The sequence below is a fragment of the Ovis aries genome, chromosome 11, assembly GCF_016772045.2.
Source record: "Ovis aries strain OAR_USU_Benz2616 breed Rambouillet chromosome 11, ARS-UI_Ramb_v3.0, whole genome shotgun sequence".
NCBI classification, from domain to species: domain Eukaryota; kingdom Metazoa; phylum Chordata; class Mammalia; order Artiodactyla; family Bovidae; genus Ovis; species Ovis aries.
In genome coordinates this window covers 33,989,070-34,010,072 of record NC_056064.1, presented here as the reverse complement: position 1 = coordinate 34,010,072, position 21,003 = coordinate 33,989,070, and the positions used below count along the sequence as shown (strand labels likewise).

General features: G+C 59.4%; 2 protein-coding genes across 2 annotated transcripts in view; one reads left to right on the top strand and one right to left on the bottom strand.

Moving 5' to 3' along the window:
* SLC5A10 (solute carrier family 5 member 10) overlaps positions 1–21,003 on the top strand; it is a 56,590-nt gene that overhangs the window by 13,263 nt on the left and 22,324 nt on the right. Inside the window, exon 9 of the mRNA XM_027974813.3 lies at positions 4,654–4,789. Within this exon, the coding sequence (XP_027830614.1) occupies positions 4,654–4,789 (136 nt within the window). The remainder of the gene's footprint in view (positions 1–4,653; positions 4,790–21,003) is intronic.
* Positions 1–21,003, bottom strand: part of FAM83G (family with sequence similarity 83 member G) — a 31,259-nt gene that overhangs the window by 3,173 nt on the left and 7,083 nt on the right. Inside the window, exons 3-5 of the mRNA XM_027974812.2 lie at positions 14,440–14,607; positions 7,188–7,312; positions 5,288–6,533 (exon numbers count right to left, since the gene is read on the bottom strand). Coding sequence (XP_027830613.1) covers positions 5,288–6,533; positions 7,188–7,312; positions 14,440–14,607 — 1,539 coding nt within the window. The remainder of the gene's footprint in view (positions 1–5,287; positions 6,534–7,187; positions 7,313–14,439; positions 14,608–21,003) is intronic.

Below are 21,003 nucleotides of genomic sequence, written 5' to 3'. Positions count from 1 at the left end.
CCTGCTCCTCCCCAAGCCCCTGCCCACCTCCCCCATCTGTAAGGGGTCAGATAGGCCTCCACCCGGGCCAGGTCTCTGGTGCCTAGGGGCGGGGTCCCCCTCCCAAGCTGGCACCAGGTGGCCTCAGGGGGCCACGCTCCCTCCCTGGGCAGAAGCAGATGATGCCCTGCCTGCCTGAGGGCTGTGGGTACCTTCAGGCAGCTCTCGGGTGGGAGGGGCCCTCAGGGGCACTGGCCTCACCACTGTCCTTGATTCTGGACCATGGCCCGAGGACCTCACCCTGGAAGTGAGGCCACCTGGCCGGGAGTCGACCCAGCCAGCCACAGTGGAGTGAACGGGGACAGACTTCCTGGGAGGCAGACCCGGCAGTCCATCCACAGGACGGGACACTGAGGCCAGGGTGGGTGCCAGCCGGTGAGGGGCAATCTGCATCTCCCAAGTGTAGGTGTTCCATGTGCTCGTCAGGAGACCCTGTCTGGGCTGTGACTGTGGGACGCAATCCAGGTGGGAAGGATCCTGGGCCTCAGTTTCCCCACCTGTGATAAGTGACGTGACATGACATGGTCACATGCCCAAGAGTCCCTGTAGGCTGTACCCACTGCAGGCGTCTGCCCAGTACCTGAGAGGACTGAGGCCCATCCCAGCTGAGTGAGGGTCTGGATGAAACGCCAGCAGTGGAGGGTGGGCAGGGGGTGCCTGGCAGCCCTGTGGACCAGTCACAGCCCCTTCCTCACTAGGCACCTCTCATTCCCTCCTCGCTCAGCGTGGGCCTGGCATGGCCCTGCGTCCAAGGGCAGGACAGCACTCAGGAGATTCTCCCATGAAGGCCGAGTGAGTCAGCACACAGCCTGGCCTGGAGGTCAGGGCTCGATCAGCCCCCTTCCTGGATAAGAAGGTCACATGGGGAGGCAGAGGCACTGCTGACCCCATGGAGGTCCAGAGTGCCAGGAGCTTGGGGCCATGCCTGGCCTCAGCCCGACCTCCCTGTCCCCCTCCTGCTCAGGCTGGGTCTACCCAGGGAACCACTGGGCCTCGGACCAGATCCCCAACCACGCAGGTACCGGTCCACTGGGTCCTACTCAGCCCCTGATCCAGACAGCCCCACGGTGTGGTCAGCGCCACATAGCAGCTCTGTGTGCTGGGGCCATGAATGCTTTTCACCTTCTTCAGACATTTCAGTCTCACAGCTCGGCCGCAGCGTGTAGGTGACACTCAGAACCCAACAAAACCAATGAAATAGGAGGTGGGGGCTGGCCAGGCACTGGGCTCCTCTCTGGATGTTGCCGTACCCTCCCACTGCAGCTGCACAGCAGGGAGGCGCACAGACAGGAAGGGCCCTGGGCCTGCCTACTCCGGCGGTGCTGGAGCGCACTTGGTCTCGTCGCAGCTGCAGTTTCAGATGGACCGTCCCTCTTGGGCAGCAGCTGGGTCTGTCTGCAGAGGCCACAACCTCCAGGATCTGCTGCGGACCAGGTGCCGTGTTGAGTGCACAGCCCGTCACCCTCGTTCCCACGAGCTCCTCTCTCGTCCCCATCTCACAACCGAGCATCTAAATGCTCCTGGGCCAGCACAGGGCCACGGGTGACCCTGTGGTGACCCTGAGAGACGCCCACCCTCCATGACTCGCCACCAGTCAGCCAGAACTGGGCTTGACGGTCCACAAGCGGCCTCATCCAGGATGTGCAGCAACCGTGAGGGTCGGGGGTCACATCCCACCTTGCAGGCGAGGACACAGCACTTCGGTGCAGTCCTGTGGCTGAGCGGGGAGAGGGAGCAGCCTTAGGCAGGGCCTTTGTGGCAGCGGTGCTGATGCTGCTGGGGACGGGGCGGTGGTCCTGACCTGGGCTGCGGGGGCACCACTTCTCCAGCTGCGGAGTGGGGCAACCATGACTGTCCCGCCCCCAACCTGGGCCTGGCCACCGAGAGAGTATGGAGTGAAATCACAGAAGACGGCAGGGATTCAGGGAAACGCTCCTGTGAAGAGTGCAGCCCCAGCTCTCGTAATCACAGGACATCAAGGGGAGGGTCTACAGAGAACCACAGCTCACCCCTCAATGCAGACAGGGAAACTGAAGCCCAAAGTGAGGAATGGACTGTCCCAAGTCAGAGCTGGTGGACAGGAGGTGGAACCAGCCTGCCCTGCAGCCCCCGTGCTGCCAGCCTGGCACTGGCCATGTTTTAAGAAAAGCAAAGGCAGTTTATTCTGAGCTGCAGCAGGGGAGGTGGCTCCCATCCCTCACATTTGGCAGAAACTCAGAGGCAAGCAGAGGAGGAGGAGCCTCTCAGAGGCACAGAGGGGAGGCTGGGGGGGCGGGCACTGACAAGAGGCCACCAGCCTGGGGACGCAGGAGGCAGGGACTGAAACGGGACGCCTGTGAGAATGCTCAGGGTGGAGGGATGAATTGGAGACAACAGTTAGAGAGGCTGCCAGTTATTAATTAGGTCCTGGTCACCTGGGGCTGATCGTTACAAAGTCACCGTGCAGCTTCCTGGGCAGGTGCTGGAAACAGCCATCTGCCTTCCCGCCTGCCTCTGAGAGACATCAGGGCAGTGGTTTCCCAGGCAGGTTGCCGCAGGTCGTGGATGAGAGTACTATATTTTTTTTCTATTGGTCGAGCCACAAGGCTTGTGGGATCTTAGTTCCTCAGCCAGGGCCTGAACCCAGGGCTAACTACTGGCCCACCAGGGAAGTCCCAAAGTTCTATTTCTGTATGCAGCTCAGCCACCGTCCATGCGCTGTTCAGTCTGTATGGGATGGGCTTCCACAGTTAGTATGTGTGAGTATGCCTCCAAGGACATGCTTTCACTTTTGGATCTTGAGGTGACTATAACAAGAAAATTGCACCGAAGCCTAAATTTTCAGGGATCACCATCTCTGATCCAGAGCTCCTTTATCGAGCAAGTTTACAATCTTCAGGGCATTTTCTGAGATGTTTAGAGGGACCTCTGAAGAAGCTCATGAAAGTTTCTCTTAAGGGCGCCAAACCCAAATGGGCACCTAGAGGCCTCTAGGATGGACATTTGCAATTTCTAGTCTTTAGAAAATCCACTTTCATCAAAGCAAAGGTTTACCCTAAAACAAAGGCTGTGTCCATGCCTATGCACAACACTGTGATTCTGCACTTGCTCCCCAGGATGTTAACTGTCCCCAAGCAGCAGACATTAGATCAAGTGAGGAGCAGTAGGCACCTAACTACTAGGTACTTGATACCTTCACCCAAGCAAGAACCTGGGAAAAGATGGAGAAAGATCGCATGGAGGAAGCACCTGAGGTCCTTGGTGAAGAACAGGCTATAGGGGCTTCCCTGCTGGCCAGTGGTTAGGCATCCACCTGCCAATGCAGGAAACACAGGGTCAATCCCTGGTCCAGGAAGATCCCACATGCTGTGGAGCAACTAAGCCTGTGCCTGAGGCCCATGCGCCTAGAGCCTGTGCTCCACAACAGGAGTAGCCCCCGTCTCGCTGCAACTAGAGAAAACCCAAGCATAGCAATGAAGACCCAGCACAGCCAAAGATTAAAAAAAAAAAAAAAAACAGTCTGCAAGCCTCTATTTCCCACGTGTGTCCTTCCCGCCCCTTTGCTTTGATGTTAACATAGGTAATTTTCTTCAGTTGATGAAAAGGTGCTGGAGGATGAGCCAGGGAGGGTGGAGTCACCAAGTGAACCCAAGGAATGTTCTAGTGGATTCCATTGGCTGCACCCTTAGAGCTTTGTAAATTGCTCTGTCCCCGCCTGATTTAGCAGGAAAACATCTATTTTAGAGCTCACCCTGACTGGGACCCTGTAATTAATTGCTTCACCAACAGCCAAGTCAGAGGCAACTGCTAGGAGCCACTTGTCAAACTCGTGTGTTTGAAAAATAAGTGAAAATCACAAAGAATTTCTACTTCTGAACTGCAGGAAGTAATTTAAACTGCAGAACAGCAACCAAAAAATACTTGCATTTAAAAGTTATAGACTGCACAACTGTGAACATACTAAAAACCATGGAGTCGTATGCTTTACGTGGCTGAATGGTGTGTGAATCATATCTTGGTAACACTGTTTAAAGTCCCATGTTCTTAACAAGTAGAATCGTGGTGTCAGAACTGGGAGGATCTCAGATGCCATCAGTTCCAACTACCCCTCCCATTCTGCAGATCTGGAAATTAAGGCCCAGATAGGCGTCGCCTGCGGCTGCATGAAAAATTGCCCTCATGTTGCAGCTTCTAGATCCTTCCACAATTGACATGCAAGCTTCCCGAAACCCAGGTCCTAAAGCTCCAGACCTCTGCCTGGGACACAAAACACAGCTGGAACCAGTGTCTACTCCTGACACATGCATGAGCCTGCTGGCCTCTCATGCAACGCAGGAGGTGGCAGGAGGGTTGTGGGGGGTTGGTCGCTGACACCGCTCCATGGTCTTCTCCAGCCCTGACAACTGCCGGAGTGACAGGCCGGGAAGGACCAACACTTCTCTGCTCGACAGATGGGAAGACTGAGTCCTGGAGAGAACCTGGGCCCCAGATGCTCAGACAACCAGCAGGGGTGCAGTCAGGGCTCAGGGAGGGTGCATCCAGGGCTGACAGGTCAGCTTCTATCTCACACACTCCCTGAGCCCCGCGGAGGGGGAATCCAGGGCAGCTGGGACTCACCCCCTCCCCTGCCCCCAGGTCATCGTGCAGCGGTCACTGTCCGCCCGGGACCTGAACCACGCCAAGGGGGGCTCCATCCTGGCCAGCTATCTCAAGATGCTGCCCATGGGCCTGATCGTCATGCCGGGCATGATCAGCCGCGTGCTGTTCCCAGGTAGGACACGCTCCGGGGCGGGTTGCAGGATCCGGAGGGCACCAGGAGGAGAGGCCAAGGACAAGCAAGCTGTTTCCCGGCCTAGGGGAGCGGGGAGGGGTGTGGTCCCTGGGCCACAGTCAAAGGGATCCACACGGAGGTAGCTGGATATGAGGTCTGAGCAAAGACCACCTACTGCTGTGTGACCTCAGGGTGTGAAGGAACACCTCTGTACACTGCCATCCCCTCCTCACAAACTCGGGAACAGACCACCCGCATGACCCTGCACGCTTGTCACTTCTGGGCATGCTACAAGTGTCTTCTTCTGGCTCTTGGTCCCTGGCTCAGGCTGCCTCTGTGGGATGCTGGGTAGTGACCTGCCGCATGTGAGCCCTACCTGGTTGCTACCACCCTCCCACTGTAAGATTTCCCCGTAACACAGAAAGCCATCAGTACCACGCATGCCCAGCAGGTGGCACCTGTGGGTGCTCAGTCCTGGGGATCAGAACCCCGACCCACCTGTGCCTCCTGGTCCACCGGGCGTGCGGCCTGCATTCTCCTCTGGGTGCCCACCTCTTCTCTCTCCTGACCCTGGGCCCATGAGGAGCCACCCAGGGCTCCACCAAAGGTCCCACGGGTCATATGGGGGGCGCTCAGCTGTCGGCGGGGGGGCTGGGCTGGCCCGTTGGCGACCTGCTCAGAGTGGCGCCTCCGGAGACAGGCCGAGCGATCCGTCACCTCAAAATACTCATCTGACACGGAGGAGGAGGCCAGTGAGGCCCGCCGGGGGCCAGGGCCATGGTCGGAGCTGCCCGAGAGGCTGTCCTGGTCACTCAGGGTCACGTAGTCATCGTCGTCTTCCTCCTCCTCCCCATCCAGCCCGTTGGGGACCACCTGCCCCCCGCCATCAGGGTCATCCGGGGTCACAGGTAGTTGCCGCTGAAGCACGGCGTGGCCTGGGCCAGCCGTCCTGGGCAGCCCGTGGTCCATCCCGTTGTGGGGTGATTCCTCCTCTGGAGACTCCAGGGCCCAGCCAGCACCACCACCTTCCTGGGCGAGCAGGTCTGCCACTGGGACCGTCCGGGGCTTGGGCACAGGCGGCTGTGGCTGGGCGTCCCCCTGGGGGAGGCTGTTCTCGGCAGGGACGCTGTCCGGCAGGGCGCTGGACTGGAGGGCGGGGCCGGGGTCCTGGCTCTGCCTCCACAGCTGAGTCCCTGCCTGGGACGTGTCTCGGATCTTGATACGGTTCATCTGACTGGGCTGAGGGTTCCAGATGTTGGGGTCAATGATGTTGATGTATCCCAGGATGTCACTGCCAGGCTCGGGATCGGGCTCCACCCACGTGGGCAGGTAGTCGAACATGTTGGCCCGCTCCAGGTTGAGCAGCCCTGGGTGCACGGGCAGAGGAGGCTCAGAGAGGTCTCCTGGGCGCTCAGCGAGGGCCGCGCCCCTCACCCCCGGAGGCTTTGCCGTGTCTTGCTTCTCGGACGATGACTTGGCAATCTCGTCGGCACTCTTGGCCTTGACCAATGCGTACTTGGGGTTGACAAGCTTCTTGGCCACAGTGCCCGAGGGCACCAGCGGGACCGAGGGGGGCAGCACAATGGGCTCGGGCTCAGGCTCCTTCTCCATGGGGATGTCCTTGAGGCAGACGCTGTGCGACATGAGGTACAGCTCCTGGAACTGCCGGTCAAACATCTCCACCACCTGGCCCGACAGCACGGAGATCACGTTCCGATCCGTCCTGGCAGCCGACCACGTGAAGCTGCAACACACAGACTTGGTCAGGTGTGGGGTCTGGGCCCTGGATGAGGGAGTCCTCCCCCGCCCCAGTGCACCCAGAGGCCAGTGTCCATCAGACTGCAGCCACAGAAGGGTTTCAGGAGAAGGGAACAGAGGCAGAGGAGGGGGCCGGAGCCCCAGGGTCAGGCCTGGTGTGGGACCTCAGGCAGTCCCATGCACCAAGCCCCTCCTGGAGGTACAGCCTGGACAGGGTGTGTCATCCAGCACAGTGACTTATGCCACCATCAGTATCTGCTCGCCCACCTTGTGTGGCTGTGGGCACCTCCCAGCTCCCTGTCCCTGCTTGATGGACCCAGTAGAGCTGGGCCCCGCCAGCCTCATTCTGCCCCCACCCTTGAGAATTTCTTAGAGTGACCGCCCTGTGAGCCTGGCCCACACTCCACCTCCGGGCTGCTGACACCTTGAGGCTGGAACAACAGTCTGGCGGAGGAAAGTGTCATTCTGCCTGCTTCTGAGACGGCCAGGCAGTGTGCGGGCGGGCCCAGTGCCACTCACACCTCAGCAGTTTGGGGACCAGTGAACCAGAATAACCGGGGTGTCACAGGCAGGATTAAGGGCAGAAACCAGCTGGGAACCGGAGCCGCCTCTCCCCCAGCCCCCAGAAAGCCAGAGTCACCTGTAAGAGCCACAGATGGCCCGGTCGCCATCCACGAACATGAACTTCTGGGCCAGGGCACCCTTGAACTTGGTGGCCGACCGCGTGAAGAACTCGGTTCCTCCACTGCTCCGCACCCTGAGATTCTGGGTTGGAGACAGGAGACGGAATTACACCACCCAGCACTGAGCACCCTACCTGGGCCTGGGGAGGGATCCAGGCGAGCGTGGACAGGAAGGATAAGACAGAGGGAGGGCCTAAAGAAAGGGGTAGTGCATGTGTGGGTCCTGGCCAAGTGGGTAGGGGAGGTGGGTCCAGCCTGGGGAATGCTACTGCAGGTCTCCAGCAGGAGGGGGAGGTGGACACGTTTCAGGAAGGTCCAGCGGGTGGCTGGGGGCTGTGTAGTGGGGTATGGGGCTGCCCTGAGGGACCTGGGTCCTGCACTCAGGCAGATCTGTGGCCTTCCCAGCATGGGTGACCGCTGTGCCCACCCCCGCACCCCACCCCCATCTCCCTGTCACCACGGTGTCCCTGTTCCTTGAGCCCTGGAGGCAAGGATACTGGCAACCTCCCCCTCTTCCCACAGAGCCAACCCCCTGCCTGGTTCCCAGGGTGGTTCAGGAAATGGCCATACCCCTCCTTGCTGGGCTGGCACAGTCAGCTCAGGAGCCGGCCAGAGAGGTCCCAAGAGACCACAGAAGGGGAGCCAAGACCCAGAGGGAGTAGAGGGTCACCCAGGCGTCAGAGGCAGACCTGGTCCAGCCCAGCCCCGTGTCAAGGCTAGATTCCTCCTGCCTTTCTCTGGGCGTCAGAGCCCTCCCTCTCTGCAAGTCTGTGGATATGCCGGGATCTGGGGACAGGCTCCCCTCCCATCAGGAGAGCTTCCTGTTTGGAGGGGAGAGCAGGCATGAAAGCCCAGTGGTGGGGAGACCCCAGGGTGGGCAGGGCAGGCCTGGCTGAGACCTGGGGGTTGAAAGGACAACTGAGGGCACCCTGACGTGAAACCTCAGGGCAAGAGGCAGACGGGCTCAGGGGGTGCAAGCATCGCCCAGCTCGCGACTGTCCCAGCTCCCACTCTGGAGGGCTGAGCTCAGGAACTCCATTTTTAACACAAGCCCCAGGGAATCTGAGCCTGAAATCCTCTGCGTGCCCCAGTGACTAGCTTCTTACTCCCTCCGGGGGGGCCCTGTTCACACCGGGGGTGCTGGCCTGTCACACCTTCTGCGACACCCCCATCTGTTGCCCTCGCCCAGTGACAGCTTACTAAGTCATTCACTGATCCCTGCCAAGGTCCCCAGCCCACAAAGGGGTGACCGTGACAACAACCCCGTACTGGAGAGAGGGGAGCAGGTGGATAATGACCCTGGCTGTAGGCAGCCTCCAGGGCAGGCTGGCATCCAGGATGATGTGTGACAGATGAGGACGAGCTAGTCAGGGTGGGCAGAGGGTGAGGCACACCAGACTCAGGACGACAAAGGTCTGACTGAGAGCCGGGAGGGCTCTGGGGGAGAAGGGTGGGCTATGGAGCCTGCAGAGTGGGGCCAGCCAGATGAAAGACCCTATGGGGCAGAAGGGAGCCACAGAGGAATGAGAGTAGGGATCGGGGGGTCCATCCAGGAAGAATGTATGCATTCACAGGGTGCAAAGGCTGACAGTGGCGGGGGCAGGGTTCTGTGCCTGAGGGAGGTGGGCCTGAGTCCGGCTGGACAAAAGAACTGGAGGCTATCTCCACTCCAGCCCTCGGCCCTGGGTACTCCATGTCTGTCCCTTCTGTGACGGGTCGCAGACCCCTCACCTGGGGAGCCCCAGGGTAGGACCTGCAGAGGTTGAGGGGCAGGTTCCGGGGATGCCCACCTGGCCGTGCAGCCCAGCCCAGAAGGCAGATAAACCTCTGCTCCCAGGCTGGCTTCCCCCACTGCTTGTCTGCATACAGCCAGCTCAGCAGGAAGCTGGCCGCGGCCCAGGACAATTAGTGCCCGTGACTTTGCACCAAACACAAAACAGGCTCAGGGACCAGAAGTCTGAACAAAGCTCCTGGAGGCGGTGTGAGGCCTTCCCCTGTCGCCTGTGCCTGACCGCAGCCCTGCTCCACAGCTTCTGTGGGTTCCTGGCCCAGAGCTTGGCACTCTCAGGCCGCAGCTTCTCCTCAGCCTTCAAGGACTGAGGACTTGAAGGACTCCCCTCCCAGCCAGGACTCCCCTCCCACCAGTGTCTGCCCCCACCCTCCCCAAAGCTTGTCCCATGAAGGGCTCAGAAGGTCACCACCTACAGCTCAGAGTGACTCAATCCGTGGGGGAGGCAGGCCTCAGCTTCGCCCGATGCTTTGTATGACTCTAAGTGACTCTGACCCTCTCTGGGCCTTAGTTTCCCTGACTGCATGATGGGGGCCTGGCCTACCACTCCAGGCCTGTCCAGCCCTGGGGCCCAGCAGCAGGCAGGGGCTTGTGGTGGCTCCCCCGCATGGCAGCGCCTGGCTGTTTGGTCCTGGGTGGGGGTGGGTCCGGTCCCATCCAGTGGGGCCGGGCCCAGATGAGGTAACGTCTCAGGAGCTAGGGCTCGGGCGAGCAGAAGTGGAGGATCCACAAAGCCGCATTGTCTCTGAGCCTGGGATGCCCCCAGCAGAGTACACAGCAGGCGGGGGACACAAATGGGTTGCCCTGGCCCTGGGTGATCCCCGGATCCTTGGGAGCCTATTTCCTGATACGTGCGGGGGCAGTGATGGGTCAAAAGAGGAAGATGGCTGGGCAGAGCTTCATCCACCGCCCCAAGGGTGCCACCGCCCCAAGGGTGGATGAACAGGGCAGGGTGTGCTGGGCACGAGGGCTCCACGGAGTCTCCTGTGTACACATGGGGCTGGTGGAAGGCGGGGGAACCAGCCCAGACCCCCCTCTCTGAGCAAGTGGGTCACTCTTGAGCTCTGGTCAAACACAGCCCAAGTCCTGGTGCAAAGGGATGCAAGCTGGCCTCCCCCCGCCTCAGTGTTCTCAGCTGTGAAATGGGCCTGTCCACCCCCTGATGCTGTGAAGATTGAGTGCATAGGGGGAGGGGCTAGGTGCTCAGTGCTGCTCCCTAAACTGGAGGGGACAAGGGGAGCTGTGCCATGCAGTGCAATGGGAGTGGCATCTCCCTTCTCTCTCCCTTCCACTCAGAAAGAAGGAGCAGGAGGGACACAGAGGAGTGGAAAACATCTGGAACGGTGTGGACTCGGGCCCAGGGAGGCAGGGATGCTTGGCCATACACAAGGGTCAGGTGGCTCAGGGAGCAGACTGATTTGCCCAAGGCCTCCCAGAGGACAGGGTCCAGCCCCTAGGGACTGAGGACAGCCTGCACCTGCACCCTGCGGCTTTCACCCTCCAGGCCCTGCTGGCACTTTTTGGGTTGGAGGAGCCATGGGGAGGTCCTGAGACCACCCTGAGCAGGCCTGACGGGTGACAGCAAGTTCAGGCCAGGTTGGGGACAGACAGCTGTGTCCGGGTGCCTTCTTCTAAAGGGTCTGTTTTATGAGGCATGGGGAACCAATACTCCCCCTGGCATCCCCCAGAATAGTGAAGCTGGGATGGGATGCAACCTTGGGGGCAGGGGACAGAGCAGGGGTGGGGTGCTCCTGGCTCCTCCCTGGGGCCAAGCCGATTGGCTTCGTGACATGCTAGGCCAGGCAGTTCTCTGTTGGGGGCTGTCCTGCGATCGCTGAGCAGCATCTCTGGCCGCCACCTGCAAGATGCAGGTATCATAGTGCCCTCCGGGTCACGGCCAGCAAAAAGTGCCCTGAGTCCCTTGCAGAGCCAGGCCAGGGTCTGAGAAAGCAGGTCAGGAGAAGGGGAGGCCCTAGTACCAGGAGAGGGCGGGGACCAGCCTGTCCAGGAGGAGCTGGAATCCGTACACCCTCACCCGGCACCTTCCCATGGCCACCCTGCCTGGGGTTCCTTTGTTCCTCAGAAATGGGTCTAGCCTTCGCCCAGGCGGCTGCTGGTTTTTCCAGTTCAGCTGCACAAAGCCAGCTATCTTTTCCAAGCAGCCAGGCATCTCACAGCTCTGGTGCCATCCTAAGTGGTAACCATGAGCCCTGGCTCCCTGGCCTGGGCACCCCTTAGCACCGAGTCACCCTAGATGTCCCCAGCCCTGGGCATGGGGTCAGAGGCTGGGGTTGTCTTCTCAAGGCCTGTTTCCCATGTGTAGTGTGGGCACTTGTGCCGACGTCCCCTGGGCCTGGGGGAGTCAGGGCCCAGCTGAGCAGGCAGGCGGGGGTCTGGAGACAGCTGGGAGCCTCAGGCTGGGGAGGGGCTGGCGCCAACCCTCCCACCTCCTGGGAGTGGGCTGAGTCCAAGCAATACTGCAGCTGTTTTCAGACTGTGTTGTGTCAGCTCAGGGGTTCAGCTAGGGGGCTGCCCTGAGAGCTAGACGTGAGGGGTCACCAGCCAGACCACAGCTCAGAGGGGCGCAGGGAGCCCTATGGCACTCACACCAGAGCTGGGGCCACGGCTGCCCCAACTGCAGACAGGACGGAAGGAAGTTCAGCACCCAGTGCCCTGCCCCCACAGGCCTACCTAACTCTTCATGGAAGCCCTGCCAAATAAGTGACAATATTCCCAATTTTCAGACCAAAAGGCTGAGGCCCAGAGACCTCAGTGTCTCTGCCCAAGGTTATAGTGCTAGAGGGCAGTGCTGTGGCCCAGGCCTGGCTCCTGGCGTTGCCCTCAGGCTGGTGCCCAGCACGTCCATGGTCGTGCGTATGACCCTAGCAGGGACAACCTGCACCCTGGGTCCCATGACCTGAGGGCAGGTCACTGCAGAGCTGGGCAGGGGCGGCGAGCCCGAGGGCGGGCCCCGGGATTACCGGCAAAGGAAGTGCTCCTGGGACAGGTCTGGGCACAGCCAGCCTGCGGGCAGGGAGGCAGGCTCTCGACAAGGTGACACTTGGCCAGGGCTGGGCCCACAGGAGCCTTTGGCTACCTGCCCGAGCTGGGAGGGGGCAGGCTCAGAGGCGAGAACGAGGCGGCCAGGGTCACACATTCCTTCCAGTGAAAATACCCCGTCGACCCACAGTGTTTAGCTCCAGAGTGTGTCACCCTGTGGACCCGCCACCTTCTGCAGAGCAGGGAGGGGGGAGGGGGCAGGCTGGGCCACGCTCTGGGCTGGAGCCTCACTCCCAGCCTCCTGCCCTCGGCCCAGGGCCCGGGGTTTGTAACTCCTGTTGCTGCCGCAGCCATGTGTTTACCCGTCGCTCAGAGCACCTTCAGAGCCATCATTCATCTGCTTTCACCCTCAAACCACCCAGCGAGGCATCCTGGTGGCCATGGAGCCCTGGAGGCTCTGGAAGGTGGGCCTCACACCAGGAGGTTGGCAGCTGCATGGCCAATACCAGGGTGACCCCCTGCCAGGTGCAGCCTCAGTCCAGGACACTGGGCACCAAGGGTGTATGGCCCCGTCTCCGCCGACCTCCCATCACTGGCTTTTAAGTTCAGCTCCAACTTGGTGGAATGCCTCTGGGCGAGTCACAGGCTCCCTCTGGCCTCAGTTTCCCTCAGCGTCCTGGGAAGTCTGGTCTAGATGGCCTGTCCCACTTGCCCACTTCCGGGAGCTCCAGACACTTCCAGGAACCTGCATCTAGGGTTTCCCTACTGAAAGAGCAGGGGCACTGGAGCCTCTGCACAGACTAGCCTCCTCCCTGTTTCTTCATCTGTATGTGGAGGGAGATACTCAGAGGGTAGACAGCTGTGATGTGTTCAGGGTCCCTGCCGGGCATGGGGCAGGGGTGCAGCAGGAGGGGGCTGGTTGGCCTCTGAGCACAGGAGTGGGCTGGACGAGAGCCCTGAGGCTCTGTGATCTGCTGCCCACAGGACAAGGCCCTTGCGGTCACCTTTCAGAAGCCACCTCCTCTACACTCTGGACCTCCCAGCCTGAGCTGTCCACCCCAGGAATTGGCACTCAGTGCTAATTACACGGCAGGCAGCACAGCAGGCCAACCCCCCAGCGAGACCACATAAAAATGTCCCAACAGCCAGAGACTCACACTGCCCAGACAGCTCACACCCACTTGAAAGGACTCAGCTGGGACAGGGGTCACTGGACAAAGCCGACTAATTATGGGCGCTGGAGCCCAGCCCCTTGTTAAGCAGCCTGGCATTGCCCACGGCATTCTGACCCATCGGAAGCTATGCTCAGCCAGAGGGCTTGTGCTGGCCCTGCGCCTATGCCTTGCTCACTGGCAGGGGTGACACCTGGCAGTGCCCACATCCCCGATCAGTAACGTGGAACGGCCACCCCTCCTGCCGGCTGCCAAGAAGGGGGCCTAGTAACTATATCAAGGGCCCAGGGCAAGGGATGTGACAGGATCCACTGTCATTGGTCTATACGCTGGGGGTTGAGCTGCACACAGGTGCCAAGCAATGGCTCCCTCCACCCCCAAAGTGTTCATCGCTAAGTGATGTCTGACTCTTGTGACCCCATGGACTATAACCTGCCAGGCTCCTCTGTCCATGAGATTCTCCAGGGAAAAATACTGGAGTGGGTTGCCATTCCTTTCTCCAGGGGATCTTCCTGACCCAGGGATTGAACCCGGGTGTCCCACATTGCAGGCAAATTCTTTACCGTCTGAATCACCAGGAAGGCCTCAAGTAAGGCACCAGATGCCATGGTGTCTGAGCAGAAGAGCCCAGTCACACGGGCCATCGACCACTCCATTGGACCACTGAGATCCTGGAGCCCAGAGAGGGGAGGTCACGTGCTCCAGGCCACACTCAGCAAAGCAGTGCTGGGAACCCAGGCCCAACCTGAGAATTCCACCTCCACCTCCGGTGTCACTCCCTGGAAGGCCCTTTCTATTCCACTGGCTCCTCAAGTCTGTTTCAACTCTGCAGCCTCCAAGGGAGCCCTCCCTGACCTCAACCCAAGGAAGCTTCCTCTGTTGGGTCCTAAAGACTATGGGTGGATGTGATGTGGAGACAGACTCGGGCTTAGGACTTCCTGAGTTGAAGTTCTCCAGCTGGCATGTGAGCTGCCAGAGCCAAGAGGTGAGCACCCTGTCGCTGGAGGTGAGCAAGCAGAGACAGACAACCACTGCGGCATGGGCTGCTTTGAGACACTGGTGAAGGAGCACCTCACGTGGGCTTTGACACCTGGTGGCAGGTAGTGTCCTGTCCCCAGGGCACTGAAGCAGAGGCCATGTGACCACTTGGTGGGTGGCCCTAGACACAGAACTCTACATGCTCGGCCCCAACCCACATGGCAGCTACTCCAAGAATTTGTCAATGAACTGAAAGACCGGCCAGCTCACCTTGAGGTGTCCCAGGTGCATGCGGGCCCGCTCACACATGTGCAGGAAGTACTTGACATTGCTCTCATCCACAATGATGTACACAGCCACTTTCCTTTTGAAGCCAGCGTCCAACAGGTCCTTGAAGATGTCCACGTCGGTGAACATGTCCATGACCACAGCAATCACCTGTGAACAGGAAGGGAGACCGTCAGGCCAAGCAGCCAGGAGGACAGGTGCCTCCATGCCCACCACCCTCTCCCACACCTGCCCACTCTGGCTCTGCTTCCTGCGGCCTTGGCTTTCCTGGCCCTGAGGCTGCAGGCGTAGGACCGACACTCAGGGTGCAAGATGCCCAGTGGGTGGCACAGGCTGGACTCTCTGGACAGCAGGGGATGGAGGCAGGCCCAGTCCTGCCTTTTCCAGAACACCAGACTGCAGAAAACCAAGCCCAGTGACTGGGAGGTGAGGAATGTGGAGGGAAGGGGAAGGTGCTAAGGAGCCCAGAGGAGCTAACTCAAGGCCCCGCAGTGGGAAGGGGGCAAGTTCTGGGGTTCAAGCCCTGGCCACCCCCACAAAACTGGGTGGCCCTCCCTGCTCCCAGGGCTCAGAGCTCAGTCCTGTTTCCCCTCCTGGGCTGCTTTCCCAACGCCTTCCACCCGCCACCTCAGGAAGCTGAGATGAGCCAGACGTGTCAGCACCAGGGAGGAAGGCGGGGGCTGCGGCCGCCCACCGGTCATCAGTCCCTGGACAGGCTCCCTCGCCGCCACCTCTCCAGTCTGGTTTGGACAGAGTCCAGAGTGCATGTGCTCTTCCTGTCCTCTGACTACATCTGTGCCACAGCAGCAGACCTCAGCCTCGGGACTGGCTCTGCGTAGGACCGAGAGGTCAGAATGCACCCAGCCCAGTCCAGCCGAGACACGCCCAGGCCTGGCATGCAGGGGCCCTGGTAGTGCAGGGCCAGGGAGTGGGGTGGTCAGCAGGTGCCGGGCCTGGCAGGGCTCAGTGGTCAGCAGGCTCTGGCGCTCAGTCTCTCTCCTTTGCCCTCCCCGCCCCACTGGGCAGCAAGGGGAACACAGCAGACCAGGGCCCAGTGCTGCTGAGCCCTCCCACCTGCTAAGGCCAGTGCCACGGCTCCATCCTGGGTCTGAGAGCCCCCTGGAAGAGTCTTCCATCGAAAGGCAGGCAGGGTTGTGCACTGGGCCGCACAGTGAGCTGGGCACACAGACAGGCTCAAAGCAACCAGGCCCAGGGGAACCAGAGTTCCCCCACCCCTGCTAGGAGGGTGGCCTGGCAGGTGGCCCAGGGCCTGCTAGAGACGCGCCCGCACACTCCTGTGAGCTCATGCGGCCCTGCAGGCCCAGCGGGGCTCCTCCCGGGCCCCGGGCCCCTGCTGACGCTGGCCACACGTCTGCACCAGAGCCAGTACTTCTGGGGGCCCCTCCCTGCCCCGCCCACTCTCAACAGACACGCACCCTTCTCACATGGGCCCAGCCAGGGTTCCTGGGGGACCACAACTCGCCATCTGAGTCCCTCAGGGGTGTTTCAGGCAAGCCCGGGGAGCAGAAATAGTCTGTGCAGGGCTGAGGGGCCATGGGGCAGTGGTAGCACCAGCTGAGGGACATGCTCTCTGGCCCCAAATAGGCTGGGGTTTTGAGAGGAAGTGAGCGCCCCGTCCCTGGATGTGTGCAAAGGCCGAGACTGCTTGAGAGGGTGGACGAGAGGACAGATGGGATACAGCATCAGAGCTGGTGGGCTCAGCACACCCTTGGGCTCCACCAGTCGAGGGTGACGGGACCCAGGGTGGGGTAGGGATGGCAGCAGGGACCCTCTCGCCTGGACAACCCCCCACCCCCCGCCCCACGGTGACTCCAGCCCTTCTGCAGGCATGGCCTCACGTGCCAGCCTAGGTCCAAGCTCCACCAACCTTCCCAGAAGGGGACGTACCCTGGGCCCAGGCTGGGGGACATGGCCCAGCAGGACCCACCCTACATGCGCCTTCTCCGTGACACCCGGGCAGGTAGGTGCCCGGTCTAGGCCGCCTGCTGTCAGGCTGGGTTTGCTGGGGCCTGCCCCTCTCTCCCCAGTGGAGCCCCATGGGGTCTCAGGCATTGGGCTCAGTGCCAGGGGTCAAAGGAGGGCTTGTACAGGTGCCAGCAGAGCTGGAGAGGGGTCTTGGTGCTCGGGAGGGTGGGGTCTGAGGCTTGTCCATGGGGGCCACCACCTTTCTCAGAGGCCTGGAGACCTGAGTGTCTGTCCCTAGGGTCAGAGACTCCAGATGAGAACTTGGGGCCCTGTGCCCCACCCGAAGCAAGTTCTGCCCGACAATCGCTACCTCGTCCAGTCCTCAGACATGCTGCAAGGAGCGGGTCATTGCCCCCATTCTACAGACGAGGACACTGAGGCACAGAGCCACTCGTTCACTTGCCTAACGACCTGCTCAGGTGGCCTGGCAGGAAGAGAGATGGAGCTCTGGACCCCAGTCTGCTGTCCAGGATGGGTGAGCTGCAACCTCTCTGGGTCTCAGTTTCCTCATCTGTGAAATGGGGACAATGGTGGGCATGATGCCCAAGGCTGTGCCTGCTGAGCAACCCCAAGTTCCTATGCCCGGTCTGGGTGTTCCACACAGCCTGTCCGGGCAGGCCGCAGCCTCTCGCTGTGTCCACGGGTTCTGAGAGGCAGCTCTGACCACTGCTGCCCCACCTCCCTTTGCACCACCAGCTCAGGGCTCCTGCCTCACAGGCTGACTCTCAGCCTGAGGCTTCTGGCACCCCCGCCGCTGCTCATGAGACCCCACCCCCGTGACCACAGAACCCCTCTTGGGGCAGAGGTGCACTGTGGGCAGGGGAGGGCGGGGGAGAAGGGGCAGTGGTGAGACGACCCGGGATCTCCACGCTGCTGGAAGACCACGGCCCAGCCTCTGAGCATCTCTCCCCAGAGGCCCAGAAGCCACAGGGGCTCTGACTCCACCGACCCCTCCCTTCACACCCCAGGCCTCGCCTCAGCCGTGCCCACCGTCCTCCTGACCAGGCACCTTCCCCTCCTCCTCCACGCCGGTAACATCTTCCCATCCTTCAAACCCTGACTCAAAGGCTGCTGTGAGCAGGCCCCACGTCTGTGTTTCTGGAGAAGCCATAGCAACCCACTGAGTGGCACGCCGTCTCACCAAGACCTGAGCCTGAGCCCCAAGACTGCATGGGCAGTTTCCCTCTCTACTGGTCCTGCCTGTCCCCCACTCCAAAACCACGGAGATGCCTGCAGAAGCTTAAGGGGCCAGCAGGGGTCTCTCCCCTCAAAGTGCTCCCCAGAGGAAGGGGAGACAGTCACACCCACCTGCCCTGGAGCCCGGAGGTCACCAGAGACATGATGCATGGCAGGCAAGTCCCCAGCATTCACTGGGCACTTTCACACCTCGAAAAGCAAGAGGTGGGTCTGGATCTCTGGGTCTGTCACTAAGGCTCAGGTGGACACAGGATGGTAGCAGTGTGGGCTCTAGACTGTCTTCCCAGAGAGCTGTGTGACCTCAGGAAGGGCCTTAGTTTCCTCGTGGGGTGATGGTAGCACCCACCTGCATGGCTATTGGCAGGTGAAGTGAACCAATGCAGGCACAGTGCCACTCGGGGTCCAGAAGCTGTGCTCAGCAGACGGAACCAACCCCAGCCTTCCAGACCCACAGCACCCTCAGGTGGACAGGCGGGAGATCACTGCTCACCATTTCTGCTTCCTTTTCTGCCAACCGGAGGGCAACCCATAGGAACACTTGGGGCTCGCTGCAGACTGTCCTAAGAGTGGGCTCAGTGCCTTCAAGACCTGGGATTCTACTTCCAGCCACAAGGGAATATCAGAGCCTGCAATTACCCACCTGCCTTAGCAATAAACACCAGGCAGAAAAATCTGTGAAGCCGTGGCCAACAGGCAGCACAGTAAGTGCAGGAACCCTGAGCACAAGGGAGACAAATGAGGTCAGCTGCAGGACTTCCCCAGCCACCTCCAGGTCACAGCAGAGTCCAGGGGGCTCCCAGAGTTGAGGAGATGAAGTTTGCTCAGAGCCTGGAAACCAGGATTTTCAGGACAGAGGAGAGAAGAGGGCTGCACAGAGCAAATGCCACAGAATTGCCTCTTGAGGATTCAACTGGAGACTGAGATGCACACACATGGGAGGAAACCACCAAGACTGGAACAGAACTGCTGGAAAGAAGCGGCTGGAACTACGGCTGGTGATCACACAGGACCAGGAGTCACTTATGTTCCCCCAACAGAGTACAGGCTCTAAGGACCTGCAAGAGGGTCCCCAGAAGGATGCCACCTACATGATGGGCAAACATGCCCTGGACCCAAGGCCATGAGGTTTTTCTACAAAGGCCAGGTAGTTCTCTTTTCACCTTCATGCATTGGAGAAGGAAATGGCAGCCCAGTCCAGTGTTCTTGCCTGGAGAATCGCAGGGACGGTGGAGCCTGGTGGGCTGCCGTCTATGGGGTTGCACAGAGTTGGTCACACCTGAAGTGACTTAGCAGCAGCAGCAGCAGCAGCAAATGTCTCAGGTTTTGCAAGATATGTGTTTCTGATACCCCCTTCAACTCCAAAAATAGACACAGACAACTCATAAACAAATGTATACATCTCCATTCCATTATTTACAAAATCAGGCTGTAAGCCAGATTTGGTCCATTGTTAGCCAACTCCTATAGTAGACTAAATCTGCTTTGCTGCTGCTAAGTCACTTCAGTCGTGTCCGACTCTGTGCGACCCCATACCTAATAAAGCTTAACAGCAAGCCTCAAAGTGTTACATTGTTTCCAAGAACTGTATCCCAAAACAAAGCTCCAAAATATTTGAAGGAAAAAAACACAAAAACTCCCACAACATAAAATTTTCAAGTCTAGTATCCAATCAAAAATTACCAGGCATTCAAAGAAACAGGAAAACAATGAGCCTCAAGAGGAAAAAAAAATCGATAAAAGTGAACCCAAAATGAATACAAATGTTAGAACTGGCAGACAAAGAAGTGTGAACAGTTATAACTTCATCCTATATGCTCAAAAAGTTACTTAGAGACACAGAAGATTTTTTTAAACAAATACCAAATTGAAACTCAAGAGGTGAGTTTCAGCATTTAAGATGAAAAATACAGTGGATGGGACTAATAGAAAATTAGATACTATAGGAGAAAAGATTAGTGAGCCTGAACGCCTATCAGTAGAAATTATCCAAAATGACACACACAGAAAAGAAAAGAAAAAAAAAAAAAAAAAGACAGAACAACCAAGGCCAGAGTGTCGGTGAACTTGGACCAACTCCAAAGTCTAGAGTATGTGTAACTGGAGTTTCAGCAGGTGCTGAGGCAGAGGGTGGGGGAGGGAGGATAAAAAAACATTTGAAATAAAAGGCGATAACATTTCCACATTTGATGGAAACCACTGGGCTTCCCTGGTGGCTCAGACAGTAAAGAATCTACCTGCAATATAGGGACCTGGGTTCGATCCCTGGGTCAGGAAGATCCCCCGGAGAAAGGAATGGTTACCTGCTCTAGCTGTTCTTGCCTGGAGAATTCCATGGACAGAGGAGCCTGGTGGGCTACAGTCCGTGGGGTCGCAAAGCGCCAGACACCACTGATCAACCAACACTTCCACTAGACTTTTCATTTATTCCCAAGTCCAAGAAGTTCAATGAATTCCAAGCAGAGGACACATGAAGAAAACACACCACGACACATCATAGTCACATCACTTAGCATCAGTGACAAAGAGAAAACCTTAAAAGCAGCCGGAAGGGAAAAGACCATCAGGCAGTGAGGAACAAAGCAGACGTCTCAGAATCAACGCAAACCAGAGGACACGGGAGCAACTGAATGCAGAAACCATTAATCTGGAATTCCCTACCCAGTGAAAACAGCTCTCAAACCAAAGATGAAATAAGGACTTTTTCAGGGACACAAGTGCTGAATTTACTCTGGTCAACCTGCACTGCGGCTGTCACCAGCCCTACGCAGGTGGAGGGGCTGAGGCCTGGCCCAGGGGAAGCCAAGGCTGCCCTCGCTCACTGGGGTGTGGAGCACCTGCCCCCAGCCCTGCTCCAGCAGGGTTGGGCAGACCCGGCCGCTGTGCCTCAGTTTCCCACGATGCGACATGGTGCCTCTCCCCTCCACACCCTGATGCTGAAAGGACCTGCAAGGCCTGGGGAGGAGGCCTCCTGGGAGCCCCAGCCTCCCAGGCAAATGGGGAGGAAGTCTGTATACAGGGTGACAATGCCAGCTCAAGCCAGGGCCAGCTTGCTGATGCTCGTACTGCTGTCTCTTCCTGGTAGGGGGCAGGGTGGGGGGTGCTGTCACCGTCCCAGGGTTACACAGTTGGCTGGTGACAGAGGCCTCCTGCTCCTAGCTCCTCTCCCAGAAGGGATCCTGCGTCCATTCTAGCTGCGACTCCACCCGCCACCTCCCAAAGCCCACCCTGGGTCCTAGAACAAAGCCCTGGCAATCAGCACTGCCCAGAGAGTCACTGCCTGGGCCGCCCAGCTCTGCTACACTTCACAGTGTGTGTGGGGGCTGGGGGGTCGGGGAGGGGAGGCTATGGCGCAGCGCTTCCCTC